Source organism: Ranitomeya imitator, chromosome 1 (assembly GCF_032444005.1).
Source record: "Ranitomeya imitator isolate aRanImi1 chromosome 1, aRanImi1.pri, whole genome shotgun sequence".
Taxonomy (NCBI): Eukaryota; Metazoa; Chordata; class Amphibia; order Anura; family Dendrobatidae; genus Ranitomeya; species Ranitomeya imitator.
In genome coordinates, this window is record NC_091282.1 from 44,166,946 (window position 1) to 44,188,844 (window position 21,899).

The 21,899-nt window shown below is 35.6% G+C and overlaps 1 protein-coding gene across 9 annotated transcripts in view; it reads left to right on the plus strand.

Annotated features, from left to right (window-relative positions):
* Positions 1 to 21,899, plus strand: part of TCF4 (transcription factor 4) — a 581,252-nt gene that overhangs the window by 309,683 nt on the left and 249,670 nt on the right. For all 9 annotated transcript variants that reach the window (XM_069746012.1, XM_069746015.1, XM_069746018.1 and 6 more), the window contains 2 exons: positions 17,814 to 17,943; positions 21,264 to 21,313. In XM_069746012.1, coding sequence (XP_069602113.1) covers positions 17,814 to 17,943; positions 21,264 to 21,313 — 180 coding nt within the window. The remainder of the gene's footprint in view (positions 1 to 17,813; positions 17,944 to 21,263; positions 21,314 to 21,899) is intronic.

The window sequence follows — 21,899 nt, forward strand, 5'->3', positions numbered from 1 at the left end:
TGGCCTCAGAAAGGCCATCTCTGAATTTTGCAGCCAGAGCGCACTCATTCCACTGAGTAAGCACCGACCATTTCCGAAATTTCTGACAATATATTTCTGCTTCATCTTGCCCCTGAGAGAGAGCCAATAAAGCTTTTTCAGCCTGAATCTCTAGGTTAGGTTCCTCATAGAGCAAACCCAATGCCAGAAAAAACGCATCCACATTGAGCAACGCAGGATCCCCTGGTGCCAATGCAAATGCCCAATTCTGAGGGTCACCCCGCAGGAAAGATATAACAATCTTGACCTGCTGAGCAGGGTCTCCAGAGGAGCGAGATTTCAAGGAAAGAAACAACTTGCAATTGTTCCTAAAATTCAGAAAACTAGATCTATCTCCAGAAAAAAACTCTGGGATAGGAATTCTAGGTTCAGACATAGGCGTATGTACAACAAAATCTTGTATATTTTGAACCTTAGCAGCAAGATTATTCAGGCTGGAAGCCAAACTCTGGACGTCCATGATAAACAGCTGAGGTCAGAGCCATTCAAGGATTAAGAGGAGGAAAGAAGCAGCCAAGCTGCAATTAAGGCTAGGCAGCAAACACTGAGGAGGGGAAAAAAAAAAAACTTCCTCAGACTACTTTTCCTCCTACTTCAGCCAAAACGATGACCATTTTTTTTTGGCCGGCTATACTGTCATGATCCCAATGGCAGGGGATCACAAAAGGACAAGCACAAAAACAAAACAAGCTCTAGGGTGATGGAACCTGAGCTGACCGCGATCCTGAACCTAAACACACAACTAGCAGTAGCCGGGGAACGTGCCTACGATGATTCCTAGACGTCTCGCGCCAGCCGAAGGATTAACTTCCCCTATTAGAAGAAACACAGACCTCACTTGCCTCCAGAGAAACACCCCACAGAAATAGCAGCCCCCCACATGTAATAACGGTGAAATGAGAGGAAAGCACATACGTAGTTATGAAAATAGAATCAGCAAAAATGAGGCCCGCTAAAGCTAGATAGCAGAGGATACAAAAGTAAACTGCGCGGTCAGCGAAAAACTCTTCAAAAAAACCATCCTGAAATTACTTGAACTCATGTGCCAACTCATGGAACATGAGGAGTAATTTCAGCCCACTAGAGCAACCAGCAGCAAGGAATCACATATCTGCAAGCTGGACTAAGACAAAAACTAAGCAAAACGTGGAACAGGAAAAACAAAACTTAGCTTGTCCTGAAGATAACAGACGCAGGGAGCAGAGGTAAAAAGACACGCTGATTACATTGATAGCCGGCGAGGAAATGACAAAAAAGCCAGGTTAAATAGGAAACTCCCATAACCTGATGGAACAGGTGGACACCAGAGACCGCAGAGAACACAAGTCACCCAGTACCATCAGTAACCACCAGAGGGAGCCCAAAAACAGAACTCACAACAGACAAGATACTTCCTGTTTCTATATAGAGCAGGAGAATGAGAATAATTAGCTGGGCAAAAAGGCAAAATGAGCAATTGTAAGTACACAGTGCTGCATAATATGATGACTGCAATATATTAAGAGGATCAAAACTTTGATGGGAGGATTTCTTTAAAGTAATTTAGTGTTATAGGAATCTATGCCATTCAGCAACTATTGCCATTTGGACAGCCCTGGCGATATGTTTTCCAACTTTTAGAGGATATTTATGCAGGTCTCTACATAATCCACTCTCCTGATGGGCTTGGTTAAAGAAGCACTCCTCCTCCTCCTCCTCCTATCAAAGTTTTATATCATCTTACTATATTGCAATCATCATATTGTATAGCACTGTGTACTTACTATTGCTCATTTTGCCTTTCTACACAGTAATTTCTTCTCTTTTCTATGTGTAGAAACAGGAAGTCTCTTGCCCCTGCAGAAATCATTCCCCTCTTAAACTCCTGATCCAGCTGCTCCCATCCTCCCCCTGACATTAACTTTTGCAGTGACTCATGAGTCATAAAGAGAAAATTGACCCCTTGTTTCTACATAGAGCTTAGAAGGATTCAGCTAGTCAGTTTATAATCTTGCGATGTCATAGAACTAAAGGAAAACAGAAGAATTAACTGGGTAGAAAGGCAAAATGAGAAATTGTACGTGCACAGTGCTATATAATATGATGATTGCAACATATTACGAGGATAAAAATTTTGATGGGACGAAGAGGAAGAGGAGGAGTGCTTCTTTAAGTGAAGCTGATTGCCTGGAAGTAATTCAGATGCTATTTTCCATTTGAAGTAGTGCTTGGACTTACTGCTGAGAAAGAGGCAGAGAGAGCTGCAGTCAAGAACAAAACTTTTATGCTTTTATGGTATCTTTACAGCAACCATGCAAAGAACATAAAACTTATCACGGCGACATTTTTTTACATAATTTATCATATTTGTTGTGTTATGTTATTTTTTAGTGATGAGTGAGTGTACTCGTTGCTCGGGTTTTCCCGTGTATTCGTTAGTGTTCGGAGATTAAGTTTTCATCACCTCAGCTGACTGATTTACAGCTACTAGCCAGCCTGAGTACATGTGGGGATTGCCTAGCAACCAGGCAACCCCCACATGTATTCAGCCTGGCTAATAGCTGTAAATCATTCAGCTGAGGCGATGAAAACTAAATCTCTGAACACTAACAAATACTCGGAGGACACCCGAGCGTGCTTGGGGAAACCTGAGCAACGCGTACACTCGCTCATCACTTTTAGTTTTCAATCTAAAGTATATGACAGCTTTAAAACAGGAACCCAAGGAGCATGATAAAATAAAATACGAATAAAATAAGAGCAAAAAAAAAACAAAACTATAAAATGATAATGAAAAATATTGGATGAGCATATTTAAAATAAAAGATCAATTTGGAATAATAAAACGGAAAAACATACAGTAATACAGCAGAATCTTTACTGCTGAGATAGAGGCAGAGAGAGCTACAGACAAAAACAAAACTGTTTTGTGAGATTTTATACAGAATAGGCTACGTCTTGAACTGGAAACTAATGAATAGTATTCTATGTTAAAGAAGCACTCCTCATCATAATTTTCCTCCTCCTCCCATCAAAGTTTTTATCCTTTTAATATATTGCACTCCTCATCATCATTTTCCTCCTCCTCCCATCAAAGTTTTTATCCTCTTAATATATTGCAATCATTGTATTATACAGCACTGTGTACTTACAATTGCTCATTTTGCCTTTCTACCCAACAAATTCTTCTCTTTTCTCTACTCTAAGGAGACACAGGAAGTCTCTTTTCCTTGCCTGAGACATTTCCCTCTTCAACTCCTGACCCATCTCCCCTCCTCCTCCTCCTGTCAGGGCCTTTTGCAGTGACTCATGACTCATACAGGGAAAATTGACCTCCTGTTTCTCCATAGAGCTTAGAAGGATTCAGCTCGTCAGGTTTTAATTACGTGATATCATAGACGTAATGGAAAAGAGAAAAATTATTGGGTAGAAAAACAAAATGAACTATTGTAAGTACACTGTGCTGTATATTAAGAGGACAAAAACTTTGATGGAAGTGCTTCTTTTAAAAAAAAAAAAATCTGAAATACTTACAATTCCCCAAAATATACAAATATCTGACTGGGAAAAACATTTCCACCCACTACAGTCATACAGCTGCATTAGGGTCTATGGCAATTAGCAAGCGTTGAGCTCTAGTTGGGACAGAAGTGCACGATAGGGAATACCGCAAGAGAGGGTGAGAGTGAGAGTAGTCCTCACCTGGGGTGGTCATGCATGGACACAACACCAATAAGAGCCTTAGAATCCATGGCTGCACTCTTGAGGCTGGAAGGAAAGTTTTTTCAGATCGGTAGTGGAGAGATCACAGTACCTGCGCTGCACTTACGGAAATGAAGAATCCTCTATGGTATAAAATTAAGGTTTATATTACACCAATGCATTTCTGGGCCACACTGATGTGTTTTTGCAAAAAATTAACATTGTTTTTACCTTAAAACAGATGCGAGTCTGGCGCTGAGCCTCATTGGAGTATTAAAAACCTTCATTTTATACCATCAAGGATTCTTCATTCCCGCAAGCGCAGAGCAAGTGCCGTGATAGATAACTGGTGGATGACATCTATCTCTCCCGTCTCCGATTATGCAAATTGTTTTTTCAGAGAGGAAGAGAGCTGGATCTCTAGTGCCACCTATTGGAAGGTAGCAATCCTACAAGTCAATGTTGACCCATTAACGAGCCTTGTCACATGACTTGTAGGATTGCTACCTTCCAATAGGTGGCACTAGAGATCCAGCTCTCTTCCTCTCTGAAGAGACAATTTGCATAATTAGCATATTTCCCAGAGGAGCATTGCATAATTAGCATATTTCCGCATCTAACAAAAGGAACAATGGTTGAAATTCAACAGGCTGGATCCTGCTCTCTCCCAACATCAACTGTTGGGGAGTAGTTGGGAGCAGAGATGGGCATTGAACAGTAAAGTTTGGGGTCTGTACCAAACACCTACTGTTTGGACATGGACTTCTCCAGGAAGTCCATATTACTGTATAGGATCAGCTCCCGAACATCGGCTGCTCGGATAGGCAGTAAGATCATTACTGCTAGGCAAAGTGCCAGCAGCTGTGACCAGCGGTAAAAAGTTTACCTTTGGTCACAGAGGCGTCGGTTGATGAGAGAGTACTACTCCCTTCAGCCTACAACTGCTGCTGCTAATAAAAGCAAGATCAGGTGCCGCTGCTGGCAGTGTGGGAACCGTAGCTCTCTGACCGGAGTAATAATCGTACCGCTGATCAGAGTCAGTGTTTGCCGCACTGTCATGACAGCATGGCAAACAATAGAGGTTCGGACTTCCCATTCATCTGAATGGGGTCCGGCTTCAGGTTTGGGTACTGTTCTGGTATCCGAACCAAACTTTTTTTTAACTGTTGGGCCAAACCTGCAAGACCCGAACATCTACAGGATCACCCATCACTAGTCGGAAGGCCGCCATACACTTTAGACTGTAGGCTGATCATGAAGATATTCGGCCAACTTTTATCTAATGTGTACGGGGGCTTACCTGATTATTTGGATGTAATGATAATTGTTATTTTAGAGGGCGCTTGGACTTACTGCTGAGAGAGGGGCAGAGAGAGCTGCAGTACAGGACAAAGCGTTTTATGTTCTCTTTTACAGAGTTTTATCTCACACTAAAAGCTAATAGACGTAGTCTGTAAAGAAAATATCTTCAATGGAATGAGCATATTTTAAAAACTATAATAGAATGGAAAATTTAAAAAAGGAAAATCTTCTTTAAAAGCCACTTAAACAAAATCTCTGATCTACAAAGAGAAGAGTCTACAAGTGATAAAAGACTTTGTCTGATTTGCATATATATTTAAATGTAATGTCCTTGTAAAACATACGCCTGGCCGTGTCCACCGCTCCGCCAAGGCATTAGCGGGAGGGGATATAGACGGTGGTGATATTATGGAAGATTTCTCTGTACAGTAGATCAGGTTCTCTATTATCAGCAGTTTGCTGGAGGAGAAGCAGTTTTCCCTGAGTCTTCCCGAGTTGTCACCACTTGGCTAACTACCAAATCTCTACCGTATTAGTTGTCAGGCGGAGCAGCGACAGCCACAGGGCTGCTGATGATTACAGCCTTCTCTGCACAGCGCTGCGAAGATGTGACATCAGACTGTAATTTCCAGGAGCAAAGGGAGAAATCTGTTGTGTGAGCGAAATGTCAATCGTCTGAGCATCACAATTAGCTACATGTTATATAGATCTATAGATAGATAATAGATAGATGATTGATAGATCGATAGATAATAGATAGATCGATAGATAGATAATATATATATATAGATAATAGATAGATAGATAGATGATCGATAGATAGATAATAGATAGATAATAGACAGATGATTGATAGCTAATAGATAGATCAATAGATAGATAATAGATAGATGATAGATAGATAATATATATATATAGATAATAGATAGATGATTGATAGATAATAGATCGATAGATAGATGATTGATAGATAGATACATAGTAGTTAGATGATAGATATATAGATAATAGATAGATAATAGATAGATAATGGATAATATATAGATAGATAATAGATTATAGATAGGATAATAAATAGATGATAGATAGATAATAGATAAATAATAGATAGATAGATAATAGACAGATAGTAGATAGATAGATAGATAGATAATAGATAGATGATAGATAGATGATAGATAGATAATAGATAGATGATAGATAGATGATAGATAATAGATAGATGATAGATAATAGATAGATGATAGATAGATAGATAGATAGATAGATAATAGATAGATAGATAGATAGATGATAGATAGATAATAGATAGATAGATAGATGATAGATAATAGATAGATAGATAGATAGATAGATAGATGATAGATAATAGATAGATAGATAGATAGATGATAGATAGATAATAGATAGATAGATGATAGATAATCGATAGATGATAGATAGATAATAGATAGATGATAGATAGATGATAGATAATAGATAGATAATAGATAGATGATCGATAGATAATAGATCGATAGATAATAGATAGATAGATAGATAGATAATAGATATATGATAGATTATAGATAGATAGATGATAGATAATAGATACATAATAGATAGATAGATAGATAGATAGATAGATAGATATTAGATAGATCGATAGATAGATAATAGATAGATGATTGATAAATAATAGATAGATAGATAGATAATAGATAGATAGATAGATAATAGATAGATAGATAGATAATAGATAGATAGATAGATAGATAGATATTAGATAGATCGATAGATAGATAATAGATAGATGATTGATAAATAATAGATAGATAGATAATAGATAGATAGATAGATAGATAGATAGATAGATAGATAATAGATAGATAGATAGATAGATAGATAGATAGATAGATAGATAATAGATAGATAGATAGATAATAGATAGATGATAGATAGATAGATAGATAGATAGATAGATAGATAGATAGATAGATAGATAGATAATAGATAGATGATAGATAGATAGATAATAGATAGATAGATAATAGATATATAGATAGATAATAGATAGATGATAGATAGATAGATAGATAGATAGATAGATAGATAGATAGATAATAGATAGATAGATAGATAATAGATAGATAGATAGATAGATAGATAGATAGATAATAGATATATAGATAGATAATAGATAGATGATAGATAGATAATAGATAGATAGATAATAGATAGATAGATAGATAGATAGATAGATAGATAGATAATAGATAGATAGATAGATAATAGATAGATAGATAGATGATAGATAGATAGATAGATAGATAGATAGATAGATAGATAATAGATATATAGATAGATAATAGATAGATGATAGATAGATAATAGATAGATAGATAATAGATAGATAGATAGATAGATAGATAATAGATAGATGATAGATAGATAATAGATAGATATAAGATAGATAGATAGATAGATAATAGATAGATAGATAATAGATAGATAGATAATAGATAGATAATAGATAGATAATAGATAGATAATAGATAGATAGATAGATAATAGATAGATAGATAGATAATAGATAGATAATATATAGATAGATAATAATTAGATAATAGATAGATAGATAGATAATAGATAGATAATAGATAAATAATAGATAGATGATAGATAATAGATAGATAGATAATAATTAGATAATAGATAATGATAGATAATAGATAGATAATAGATAGATAGATAATAGATAAATAATAGATAGATGATAGATAATAGATAGATAGATAATAATTAGATAATAGATAATGATAGATAATAGATAGATAATAGATAGATAGATAATAGATAAATAAAAGATAGATGATAGATAATAGATAGATAGATAGATAGATAGATAATTGATAGATAATAGATAGATAGATAATAGATTGATAGATAATTGATAGATAATAGATAATAGATAGATGATAGATAGATAGATAGATAATAGATGATTGATAGATAATTGATAGATAATAGATAGATGATAGATTATAGATAATAGATAGATGATAGATAGATAGATAATAGATAGATAATAGATAGATAGATAGATAGATAATAGATAGATAATAGATACATGATTGATAGATAGATAGATAGATAGATAGATAGATAGATAGATAGATAGATACTGTAGAAAGTAAGATGTGTAGACAGACAGTATTTTGTATATTTTGGACTGCAGATCCTATATATTACATATTCTGCCTATAATGTAACTATTTCCATATTTTTGGTTGTTTTTTTATCATTTCTGTGGTATGTTTCTTTATTTTCTTTCTTTATCCGGGGCCAGCAGCACTTGGTTCCTGCTCTGCAGAGGTTTCCCCGTTCTCGCGGTGCGGAGAGAGGCTCGTTATTCTGCCATTCGTGTTACTGCTATTTCCAGTCTATAAACCGATGTTAAACCTGCAGTAAAGTTGTATTCCAGGTTGTGTTTGGCTCCCGCCGGTCTTTATATATGAGACCCCTGACCCATAAAACCCCTGTAAGTCTAATGTACACACAGGTCAGATTTTTCTCTATGATTATTATAGTAGTTGGAAGTCAGTGCAATTTAAAGGGCCAGTACGCCATAAGAGAATTTGCAGGAAACGTTAAAGATACAACTTCTTTGGGTTTTTTTTTACTACAAATATGGCCCTAATCTGTTATTAAATTCACAGTTCTTGTGTTTGGCCTCCAGGGGTCTCACTTCTTATACATTAGTACATCTGTAATATTACAACTTGTTGGTTGTAGGTCATCAGACTGAGACACCATGCAGCATAATGTTCAATACCAACTACTAGGGGTGAAAGCATCAGAAAAAAGAATCTCTGTTTGGATATGGTGATCATCTTTCCCCCTAGGAGGGACCCATAGGAGTGATCATTATCCATCAGACACTTATAGGGCTGCCACTAGGAATTTCGGGGCCCCGTACTGGTAAAAATTTCAGGGCCCCCTTGAAGCTTCGCCCAGGCTCCACCCTAGCTCCCATCACCAGATCACATACATAGCCAGCAGCTTGTGTTTTGGCCAAAAGATTTTTTACTTCGCCACCATGACAAGGTAGACCTTTTTGGCCAGGCTCTACTCTACTGTAAATTATTAAACATTTGTTAAAATATCCAACACACTTTTATGTATATTTTTATTTATTTTGAAATTTTTGAAATGACCAATAACATCACATACAAGGGACAAATACAACCGCACCATGACCGAATCACATATTACCATCACATGGTGACCAATATTGCCACATACAAGGAACAAATACCACCGCACCATAGCTGGACCACATATTACCACCACAGTGGCGGAATAATAGCATGTACAAGGAAAAAATACCGCCACACCATGACCAGATCACATATTACCACCACATAGTGACCAAATACTACAATACTGATCATTAATATAAAATCACAATAATAATGCCATTATACACAGGAGATCTGTACTTACTATACAGTGCCCGTATACAGGTAATACCAAGATCACCTGTGACATTATACGTGGGAGCTCTGTATACAGTGTCAGTGTACAGGTAACACAGGGATCCCCAGTGAGATTATACACAGAGTTCTGTATTTTAGTGTCAGCGTACAGGTAATGCAGTGATCACCAGTGACATTATACACAGGAGCTCTGTATATAGCATACAGTATATAGTGTAAGCGTACAGTCTAGAGACTCACTGATGACTTCTCTAGTTGAAGTCCTTCATCTTTGCTTTTCTTCTTCATCCAGTTCATGCCACCATCACTACTTCCAGCCAGGACTCATCTCTGCAGAAAATAACACAGTTATCTAGAGCACATTCCCCAATGTTTCCCCAACCTCTATACTATGCCAGATGAATAAGAAAGTGATTGTGTCGCCCTACACAGAAACAGGACCTTTCCCCCACACTGAAAACAGTATCCTCAAAAATAATATACTTTATTTAGCCCCCACAGTAATATTATCCCACATTCTGGACCCCACATGTCCTCCCTTTCTGCCTCATGTCTCTCCATACTGCCCCCAAATCTCTCCATATTGCCCCCATAGTCATCCTTAATAGTATAATGCATACCATAGTAGTATAATGCAGCCCCATAGGAGTATAATGCACCCCCATAGCAGTATAATGCACCCCCATAATGGTATAATGCAGCCCCATAGCAGTGTAATTCTCCCCATAGTGTATAATGCAGCCCCATAGGAGTATAATGCACCCCATAGTATAATGCACCCCATAGTAGTATAATGCACCTCATAGTATAATGCACCCCATAGTGTATAATATTCCTCATATCATGGTTTTACAAAAAAGTAAAAAAAGTTTCTCCTTACCTGGCCGAGATCCAGTGATGTCCTCCGCACGATACAGTTGAGGTGCGGACCTTCGTTCCGGCGTATCACACTGATGTCATACGCTGTCAACATACCCGCTGACATCAGCTGCCAGCCTGTGATTGGCTGCCAGCCTGTGATTCCTCCCACACGGCAAAAGATTCTAACTGCCCGTACGTCTGAGCACGCACAGGAAGTTACTGAGCTGGCAGAATCCTGCCGCTGGGGCCCGCTGAGCAGAGCAGAGGTGACCTGCTACGGGTCCTCTCTGCTCATCTGGCCCCATACGCCAGTAAGGGTAGTAATGCCCTCATGGTGGCCCTGGACACTTATAATAATCACTAGATGGTGGCCCGATTCTAATGCATCGGGTATTCTAGAATATGCATGTCCCGGTAGTATATGGACAATGATGATTCCAGAATTCGCGGCAGACTGTGCCCGTCGCTGATTGGTCGAGGCAACCTTTATGACATCATCGTTGCCATGGCAACCATCATGACATCATCGTCGCTGTGCCCGTCGCTGATTGGTCGAGGCAACCTTTATGACATCATCGTCGCCATGGCAACCATTATGACATCTACGTCGATACTGTGCCCGTCGCCTGGCGGCCTTGACCAATCAGACGCGGGATCGTCGCTGTGCCCGTCGCTGATTGGTCGAGGCCTGGCGGCCTTGACCAATCAGAGACGCGGGATTTCTACGTCGATACTGTGCCCGTCTCTGATTGGTCGAGGCCTGGCGGCCTCGACCAATCAGAGACGTGGGATTTCCAGGACAGACAGACAGACAGACAGATGGAAAAAACTTAGACAATTATATATATAGATGAAAGGTGAAAATCATCAGATTAGCCCACTTTAATCTGAGCATTTGCAGGTGCGATCAGTTAGGATCGACTCCAGAGATTTGTTTGCTGCTCATTTTCCCTGCAGCAGCCACTACAGGTGAAATGTAGTATTACAGCCTGGTCATTCAGATAGCTGAACTACCAAGCCATGAGATAGAAAGCCCTTTTTAGGATCTTTATACTTTTCTCCTAATAAAATATATATATTATTCTTTTTTTTTTATCTTAAAAAAAAAAAATTATACCATTTTTAAAAAAATTGGGAAAATCTTGTGGTTTCCATTTTTTTCATCAACGGGGACCCTCCTCCCCCTTCTCACCACGATGTTTTAGTTCCCTGTGTAAATCGATAAGTATCAATACAAAATCATTAATAGAAAGCAGATGATTGTGAGATGTAGCAGAGCTGAGTTTGTAATGTACTGCATTCTCCTCCTTCAGAGATTCCTCGGGAGACCAGAAATGATCCAGTGACAAACTCATCTCCGCTACATATCATGGAACAAATAACTGAGAAAACCAGAAATGAAATCAATGACAAACGTAGCTGTTTTCACACAAATCGGGGTGTAAAGCTTTAGGATGAGATGCGGTGCCACCTAGTGGATATTAGAAAAAAAATCAAACTTACAGTCTCTCTCCTCCCATCCTATCTGATATCAGGCCTTCTAATGGAATATTCTAATGTTAGATGATGGCGACTTCTGCATGAGATGGTTGGAGGTTATTATCAGGCATCCTGTGCATTATTATTATGGGACACAATGTGTAAAGTCTCATACACTATGATGTAGAAAACTGCTATTACACGGCAGCCGTTACTTTATATATCGCCCCAAGAAACTTCTGTATGACATAAGAGAGATCCATAGGTGAGAGGAGGATGGATACACACAGACAGATAAGAGAAAGATAGATAATAGAAAGATGATAGATAGATAGATAGATAGATAGATAGATAGATAGATGATAGATAGATAGATAGATGATAGATAGATAGATAGATAGATAGATAGATAGATAGATAGATAGATAGATAGATGATAGATAGATAGATAGATGATAGATAGATGATAGATAGATAGATGATAGATAGATAGATGATAGATAGATAGATAGATAGATAGATAGATAGATAGATGATAGATAGATAGATAATAGATAGATAGATAATAGATAGATAGATAGATAGATGATAGATAGATAGATGATAGATAGATAGATGATAGATAGATGATAGATAGATAGATAGATAGATAGATAGATAATAGATAGATAGATAGATAGATGATAGATAGATAATAGATAGATAGATAGATAGATAATAGATAGATAGATAGATAGATGATAGATAGATAGATGATAGATAGATAGATAGATAGATAGATAGATAGATAGATAGATAGATGATAGATAGATAGATGATAGATAGATAGATGATAGATAGATAGATAGATAGATAGATAGATATATAGATAGATGATAGATAGATAGATGATAGATAGATGATAGATAGATAGATAGATAGATAATAGATAGATAGATAGATAGATGATAGATAGATAGATAGATAGATAGATAGATAGATAGATAATAGATAGATAGATAGATAATAGATAGATAGATAGATGATAGATAGATAGATAGATAGATAGATAGATAGATGATAGATAGATAGATATATAGATAACAGATAGATATATAATAGATAGATAGATAATAGATAGATAGATAGATAATAGATAGATAGATAACAGATAGATAGATAGATAGATAGATAGATAATAGATAGATAGATGATAGATAGATAGATAGATAGATGATAGATAGATAGATGATAGATAGATAATAGATAATAGATAGATAGATGATAGATAGATAGATAGATGATAGATAGATAGATAGATGATAGATAGATAGATAATAGATAGATAGATAGATAGATAGATAATAGATAGATAATAGATAGATAGATAATAGATAGATAGATAATAGCTAGATAGATAGATAGATAGATAGATAATAGATAGATAGATAGATAATAGATAGATAGATAGATGATAGATAGATAGATAGATAGATAGATGATAGATAGATATATAGATGATAAATAGATAGATAATAGATAGATAATAGATAGATAGATAGATAGATGATAGATAGATAGATGATAGATAGATAGATAGATAGATAGATAATAGATAGATAGATAGATGATAGATAGATAGATGATAGATAGATAGATAGATGATAGATAGATAGATAATAGATAGATAGATAAATAGATAGATAGATAATAGATAGATAGATAGATAATAGGTAGATAATAGATAGATAGCTAGATAGATAATAGATAGATAGATAATAGATAGATAGATAATAGATAGATAGATAACAGATAGATAGATAGATGATAGATAGATAATAGATAGATAGATGATAGATAGATAGATAGATGATAGATAGATAGATGATAGATAGATAGATAGATAGATAATAGATAGATAGATAGATAGATAGATAGATAGATAATAGATAGATAGATAGATAGATAATAGATAGATAGATAGATGATAGATAGATAGATGATAGATAGATAGATAGATAGATGATAGATAGATAGATAGATAGATAATAGATAGATAGATAGATAATAGGTAGATAATAGATAGATAGATAGATAGATAGATAATAGATAGATAATAGATAGATAGATAGATAGATAATAGATAGATAGATAATAGATAGATAGATAACAGATAGATAGATAGATGATAGATAGATAATAGATAGATAGATGATAGATAGATAGATAGATAGATAGATAGATAGATGATAGATAGATAGATGATAGATAGATAGATAGATAGATAGATAGATAGATAATAGATAGATAGATAGATAGATAGATAGATAGATGATAGATAGATAGATAGATAATAGGTAGATAATAGATAGATAGATAGATAGATAGATAGATAATAGATAGATAATAGATAGATAGATAGATAGATAGATAGATAATAGATAGATAGATAGATAATAGATAGATAGATAACAGATAGATAGATAGATAGATAGATAGATAGATGATAGATAGATAATAGATAGATAGATGATAGATAGATAGATAGATAGATGATAGATAGATAGATGATAGATAGATAGATAGATAATAGATAGATAGATAGATAGATAGATAGATAGATAGATAGATGATAGATAGATAGATAGATAGATAGATTGATAATAGATAGATAGATAGATGATAGATAGATAGATAATAGATAGATAATAGATAATAGATAGATAGATAATAAATAGATAATAGATAGATAGATGATAGATAGATGATAGATAGATAATAGACAGATAATAGATAGATAGATAGATAGATAGATAAATAGATAGATGATAGATAGATAATAGATAGATAATAGATAGATAGATGATAGATAGATAGATAGATGATAGATGATAGATAGATGATGGATAATAGATAGATAGATAATAAATAGATAATAGATAGATAGATGATAGATAGATAGATGATAGATAGATAATAGATAGATAATAGACAGATAATAGATAGATAGATAAATAGATAGATGATAGATAGATAATAGATAGATAATAGATAGATAGATGATAGATAGATAGATGATAGATGATAGATAATAGATAGATGATAGATAGATGATAGATAGATGATAGATGATAGATAGACAGATGAAAAATTAGCACTGCTCCAGTCAGATAGAATATAGGACTTTTTATTAGCCCATGCGACACTTTCTGGTCCCATAACAGAACATTTCTTCAATGCTCTAATAAAAAGTCCGTTATTTTCTCATTTCTGATTGGAGCGCAGCTGATTCTTCTTCATCTATCATATTGGACCAGAGACTGTGCGTCCCATTAGCCCTGTACCCCTAGTGTAGTATTTTGGTCCTGCTTCATTTTTACTCTCTACAGATAGATATTAGAACACTGCAGAGCGCACTATATATTGCAGCATATCGGGGGGTGCATGGACTCAATGGCAAATTATCTGTTATTTGCAAAAATCTAAAGCAGAATTAGCAGGCAACATTCCAATATTTACCAAAAACCAAAGTGGACTTGATTTATCCCATAGTGTGTGACCGCGCCTCATGGGCTGAATAACGTCCACTGTGGTGATTGGTAAATATTGGAGCGCCGCCGACATTTACTCCTATAGATAGATATACAGCGCCCTCCTGTCTTCAGGTTTCTGGTGTCTCGCTCCTCTTTGGGTCTTCAGTGTAATAACTCCTGGTGCCACCTTCATCGTCTCTTTATTACGGAGCGGTGCCGCCATAGCGGAGCGCCCCGTACAGTGACCCCCGGAGCACCTCTGTAGTACCGAGCTTTGCCGCCGCCACACTGGCTCTGTGCACACGACGTGCCTTTCCTGCTCTACCTGCAGTCCCATGTAAGAAGTCTTACAGACAGGAGTCTACGGATGAGTAGTGAGCCCAGAGCAAACTTCTAGAAGCCGCCGCCGCCCCCCCCGATTTCAATCTCCGCGGCTCATATTTGACCGCCTGCTCCCGGCAGAAGACTCGCCACTTTGTTGAGCTATTTAAAATTTTTTTTTTTTAAAAGCCTGACTTAATTTAAGACAAGGGCTCTTTGTTGAGCGTCTTGTGAAACGTTTCAGTCCTCAGTGGGTTAACGGCGGTACAGGAGCACAGTCATAATTGGGCCATTTAGAGTATTTTGCATGTGAATAGTGCGTTAGTGAAGCATTACTAAGTCTGTTGTGAGTGACACGGTGATTAGAATTTAGATTAGGCAAAACACATTCTGTACTTTATCAAGTACAGTAATTAGTTCAGTCGGTAAAAGTTGATTACAAGTAAAGATAAAGTTAGAATTTTTTTTTTATTTCTTTCCGCTACTTAATTTTAAATTTTCCTTTTTTTTTTTTTTTTTTAAATGATAAATTTGCTCTTAATATAAATGAAGGGATTTGCACCTGCTCCAGCCCATGTGAGAACAATTACAGGTCCAATGTATTCAGTGCTAGGTGTAATCAGGGGACTGGTGTTATGGGTAAGTTACATCCTAGTGCAGAGTAAATTCATCATTAACTTTATCTTATTAACCTTATTGCCGCCTCGTTCCTTCGCAATTTTTTTTCTTTTTTCTCCTACTTGAAATTTCACCAGAAAAGACGCTTCTTCCTCAACTTCCTTTTCCACTAACAAACTACGTTCGTCAGCTCGTAACCATCGTTCTAGTTGGAGAATAGGAGATGATTCAATTTAGGAAAAAATGTATCTCTTTTGTAAAACGTAAAAAAAAAAAAAAAAAATTTGCACCCACCCGCAACTAATCATAGTAAAGATTTTTGTAACTTTTTATGTTTTGTTCTATTAAATTTGACTGTTTTTTATTTTATTTATTAATTATATTATATTTTTGTATCCTTTTATTTTTTATTATATTTATTAATTGTATTATTATTGTATTATTATTACTTTTTGTTGTTATTATTATGACTATTGTTATAATTGTATTATTATTATTGTTGTATTATTTTTTAGTATTATTACTATTATCATTATAATTTTATTATTATTATTTGTTGTTGTTATTATTATGACTATTGTTATAATTGTATTACTATTGCATTTTTTTTTAAGTATTATTGCTATTATTATCGTTATAATTTTATTATTATATTTATTATTTTATATTACTATAATTATTTTATTCATTATTTTATCCTTTTATTTAGTATTATTATCATTTTATTTATTATCATTTTATTTATTATTCTTTATATTGTTATTATAAGACATACCGATACGGAATTTAGATTGTGAGCCCCATTGGGGACAGCGATGATAATGTGTGCAAAACTGTAAGGCCCTGCGGAATATGTTAGCGCTATATAAAAATAAAGATTATTATTATTTAATTTATTGTATTATTATTAGCAACATCATGCTTTTATTTATTTTTAGTATTATTATTAATATTATTATTAACTATTTAACTATTTAAATTTGACACAATTTGTTTTTTTATTTTATTTATTTATTCACATTTTTTTTTTCATTCTTGTATTTTTTTATTATTTTCCATTATTTTTTTTTATTATTATAATTCATTATTTTATTTCATTTTAATTGACGTTCTTTTTTTATTTTCACGTTTTTTTTTTTAATTTTACGTTCTGACAATTTTTGTCCAAAATGAAAATCAAGAAACATGATGGCAAAATAAAGAACAAGAAAAAAAAAAATAAACCGTCAGTGTCTGCTGTGCCATGGACTATCATGTTGTTGGCATGTTGCCTTTTTTGTGTTTAAAGCGAGCACAGAACGGCTGATGAATAAGGTGATTGTATGTCTCCGGCTCTCGGTGGTCCAGCCAGTACCGGACCTGGTGTTCCCGGATTGCCGCCATCTAGGAGTGCTACATAATATACATAGATTGCGTTTTGGGGGTTTATGTTGTTTTTTATGCTTTTGCTATGTGTTAACAATAGAGGACATGTTGGCCTTTGAATAAATATGGATGCTTTATTTTCATGTGTCGTTTCTAGCAAAGCCTGCTCGGAGGTGACATGGACATTGGGCATTCAGGAGCGCTCTCACCCACAAAGCCTGGCTCTCAGTACTATCATTATTCAAGCAATAACTCCAGGAGGAGGCCTTTTCACAGCAGCTCAATGGGTGAGTATTATCTTTATTTTCTGCTTGGTAATAGTATCCAGTTACACTCTCAGATAAACCTTGTACCCCACAGAGACACACACGATAACAAGAGCCTTCGGATATATTTCGCAGTTACCCAGCGGCTCAGCTTGTATTGGCTCAGCACTTATTATATACGGGAAGGACGGTGGTGCGCCGTGACATCACCGCCGCACTGTGCAAAAGGACTGGAAAGAGCCAGCTAGAATCATGGCGTCTTTTTGGCCTGAAAAAAAAGTCCTAGAAAAAAAAAACGATGAATACCAAAGATTAAAAACAACTCAAAAACATAATAAAATGTAATATGTTACAAGTCCTAACTCCGAGCTATAGAGAGAAGTTTGGGAACTTACTGCTCAAAGAAAACCACAGGGAAAATCCTCTCTAACATGTTGGGGGCGGTCAAAGTAATCTCTAGGGATTTTTTTTTTTTATTAGAGAATGCAAAGGAGGGATACATGTTGGGGTATTTTTTATTTTTTTAGTAATTTTTCTGAACAATGTAGAAAACCTTATCAGCATTACTTTCCCAAACGAGATAACCAAAATCAATATATATATAGGTATATAAGTTTATATATATATATATATTTATATATATGTATGTATATATACATATGGTATATATATTATATATATGTTAATATATTGAATAGGTGTGTATATAAATGTATATATATATATATATATATATACATTTATGTATATATGAATTAATATAGTTTCATCTGTTTATATCTATTATATATACATATATATTTTATTATTATTTATTTATTTCACAAAACATTTTTTTTTACAAATTTCACTTAACAATATAGAATGGTGACATAAAACCTAATTAACATTCCTTTAAAAAGTATTAATAAATAACAAAAAAATGAATATATATATATATTTATTTACATGATGTTAGAGGTGTAGGATTTGGTACATTGTGACACACTTGGCATTTGATACCTACTGATACTGGTTTAAAGATTATTATTTGTTATCCTTTTCTTTTCCCTCCCATGTGCTGACTTATATATGTGTGTATATATATATATATATATATATATATACATATATATATATATATGTCCCTTATAAATAACACAGTGCAGCTTGTCGATATTTATTTTTAGGGTTACATCATCTCGTAAGATAGCCATTGTAAATGGATTGAATGAAATATATAAAATTAAAAGTAATGAAATCGCAATAGTAAACAAGCTAATGGTTACCAGTATTTTGCTAAGTGCTAGATGGACACCATTAAAATGGTTCTCTATAAAAAAAATAAAAAGAAAAGTAAAAATAAATACAAATATATAAATCCAAAAAAAGTTCATTTTTTTCTCATTAATGTACACTCTGCACCCCATCTTTTCTGAAAAAAAAGAGAAATGTAGTAATTTTTGGAAATTTAGTAAAAAAGAAACACTGAAGTATCACATGGTCATAAGTCTTCAGCCCCTTTGCTCAGTATTGAGTAGAAGCACCTTTTGAGCTAGTACAGCCATGAGTCTTCTTGGGAATGATGCAACAAGTTATTCACACCTGGATTTGGGGATCCTCTGCCATTCTTCCTTGCAGATCCTCTTCAGTTCCATAATTTTTGATGATGAACGTTGTTGGACAGCCATTTTCAGGTCTCTCCAGAGATGCTCAATTGGGTTTAGGTCAGGGCTCTGGCTGGGCCAGTCAAGAATGGTCACAGAGTTGTTCTGAAGCCGCTCCTTTGTTATTTTAGCTGTGTGCTTAGGGTCATTGTCTTGTTGTAAGGAGAACCTTCAGCCAAGTCTGAGGTCCAGAGCACTCTGGAAGAGGTTTTCATCCAGGATATCTCTGTACTTGGCCGCATTCATGTTTCCTTCAATGACAACCAGTCGTCCTGTCCCTGCAGCTGAAAAACACCCCCATAGCATGATGCTGCCACCACCATATTTCACTGTTGGGATTGTATTGGGCAAGTGATGAGCAGTGCCTGGTTTCCTCCACACATACCGCTTAAAATTATCACCAAATCTTATTTCTCATAGTCTGGGAGTCCTTCATGTGTTTTTAGCAAACTCTATGCGGGCTTTCACATGTCTTGCACTGAGGAGAGGCTTCCATCAGGCCACTCTGCCATAAAGGCCCGACTGGTGGAGGGCTGCAGTGATGACTTTGTAGAACTTTCTCCCATCTCCCTACTGCATCTCTGGAGCTCAGCCACAGTGATCTTGGGATTCTTCTTTACCTCTCTCACCAAGACTCTCCTCCCACGATTGCTCAGTTTGGCTGGACGGCCAGGTCTAGGAAGACTGCTGGTGGTCCCAAACTTCTTCCATTTAAGGATTATGGAGGCCACTGTGCTCTTAGAAACCTTGAGTACTGCAGAAATTATGTTGTAACCTTGGCCAGATCTGTGCCTTGCCACAATTCTGTCTCTGAGCTCCTTGGCCAGTTCCTTTGACCTCATGATTCTCATTTGGTCTGATATGCACTGTGAGCTGTGAGGTCTTATATAGACAGGTGTGCGCCTTTCCAAATCAAGTCTTATCAGTTTAATTAAACACAGCTGTTCTCCAATGAAGGAGTAGAACCATCTCAAGGAGGTTCACAAGGAAATGGACAGCATGTGACTTAAATATGAGTGAACAAAGGGTCTGAATACTTATGACCATGTGATATTTCAGTTATTTTTTTTTAAATAAATTAGCAAAAATTTCTACATTTCTGCTTTTTTTTCCAGTCAAGATGGGGTGCGGAGTGTACATTAATGAGAGAAAAAAATGGACTTTTTTGAATTTACCAAATGGCTGCAATGAAACAAAGAGTGAAAAATGTAAAGGGCTCTGAATACTTTAGGCACCCACTGTATATTGGAACTGCATTCTGCTGAGTTCGTTATAAGATATCTCACAGAGTTCTCACCAAGTTGATTTTTTATAGAATCATTGATTCTTTAACTCCTTCATAAACAAGCTGCTTTGTGCTGATGATTAGACAAATAAAGATGTTATTAGTGATGAGCGACTGCACCTGCATAAGGTGTTATCTGAGCATGCTCGGGCGCTAACCGAGTGTCTTCGCCATGCTCAAAAAATATGATTGAGTCCCTGCGGCTGCACGACTCGCGGCTGTTCGACAGTCACAACACATGGGGGAATCCGTGCATGTGTTACGGCATGTTGCTGAAGTCGCTGGGTTAGCGCCTGAGCATGCTCAGTAACACCTTATCGGGGTGCGCTCGCTCATCACTAGGCGTTATTGTCTTATAATGCACCGTGTATTATTGTATATTAAATCACTTTTACTTCTCTCTCTCACAGAGGTACAAGCAAAGAAAGTTAGAAAAGTGCCCCCAGGTTTACCCTCCTCAGTGAGTATTCCATATATTAAGTTACTTTACTGGCGGACATTATTTATAGTGGTCTTTTTATATTTTTGGTTGACCTTAAAGGGGTTCTCTGCCGTGGACAATTCTTTTAGAAACAGTGACTTAATGATAAACTGAGCAAAAATGCGTCCTCCTGCTGAGACATCAGATAGTCAGTCTACAAGAAAACCTGGAAGTGATCAGGTTCCCTGCACTGCCTCCGCAGGGGAAACTGGGCATTACACTCTGTCCGCTAATATCAATAGGATGTCTATGTAACCTGGGACAGGACAGGTCCTCCAGAGAGAAAGATATATTCTGTGATTGCTCTCTTCTCTGGCAAAGAGGTGAGGCCCCTCGAAGAGAATCCCCCCTCTATTAACTAAGAATTAAGTGAGACTCCAGTATAATATAGTCTTTCTTTAGAGGAATATAGAGGAATCTAAGCTGTCGCACCTCTTCTGATGCTGTCTCTTGATATGCCTCCGTAAGTTGCTCGAAGATGGTGGACATCCCCTTTAATTATTCATTTTGAATTTATAGATGTGGACCTCCCCTTTAATTATTAATTTTGAATTTATGCTGTATC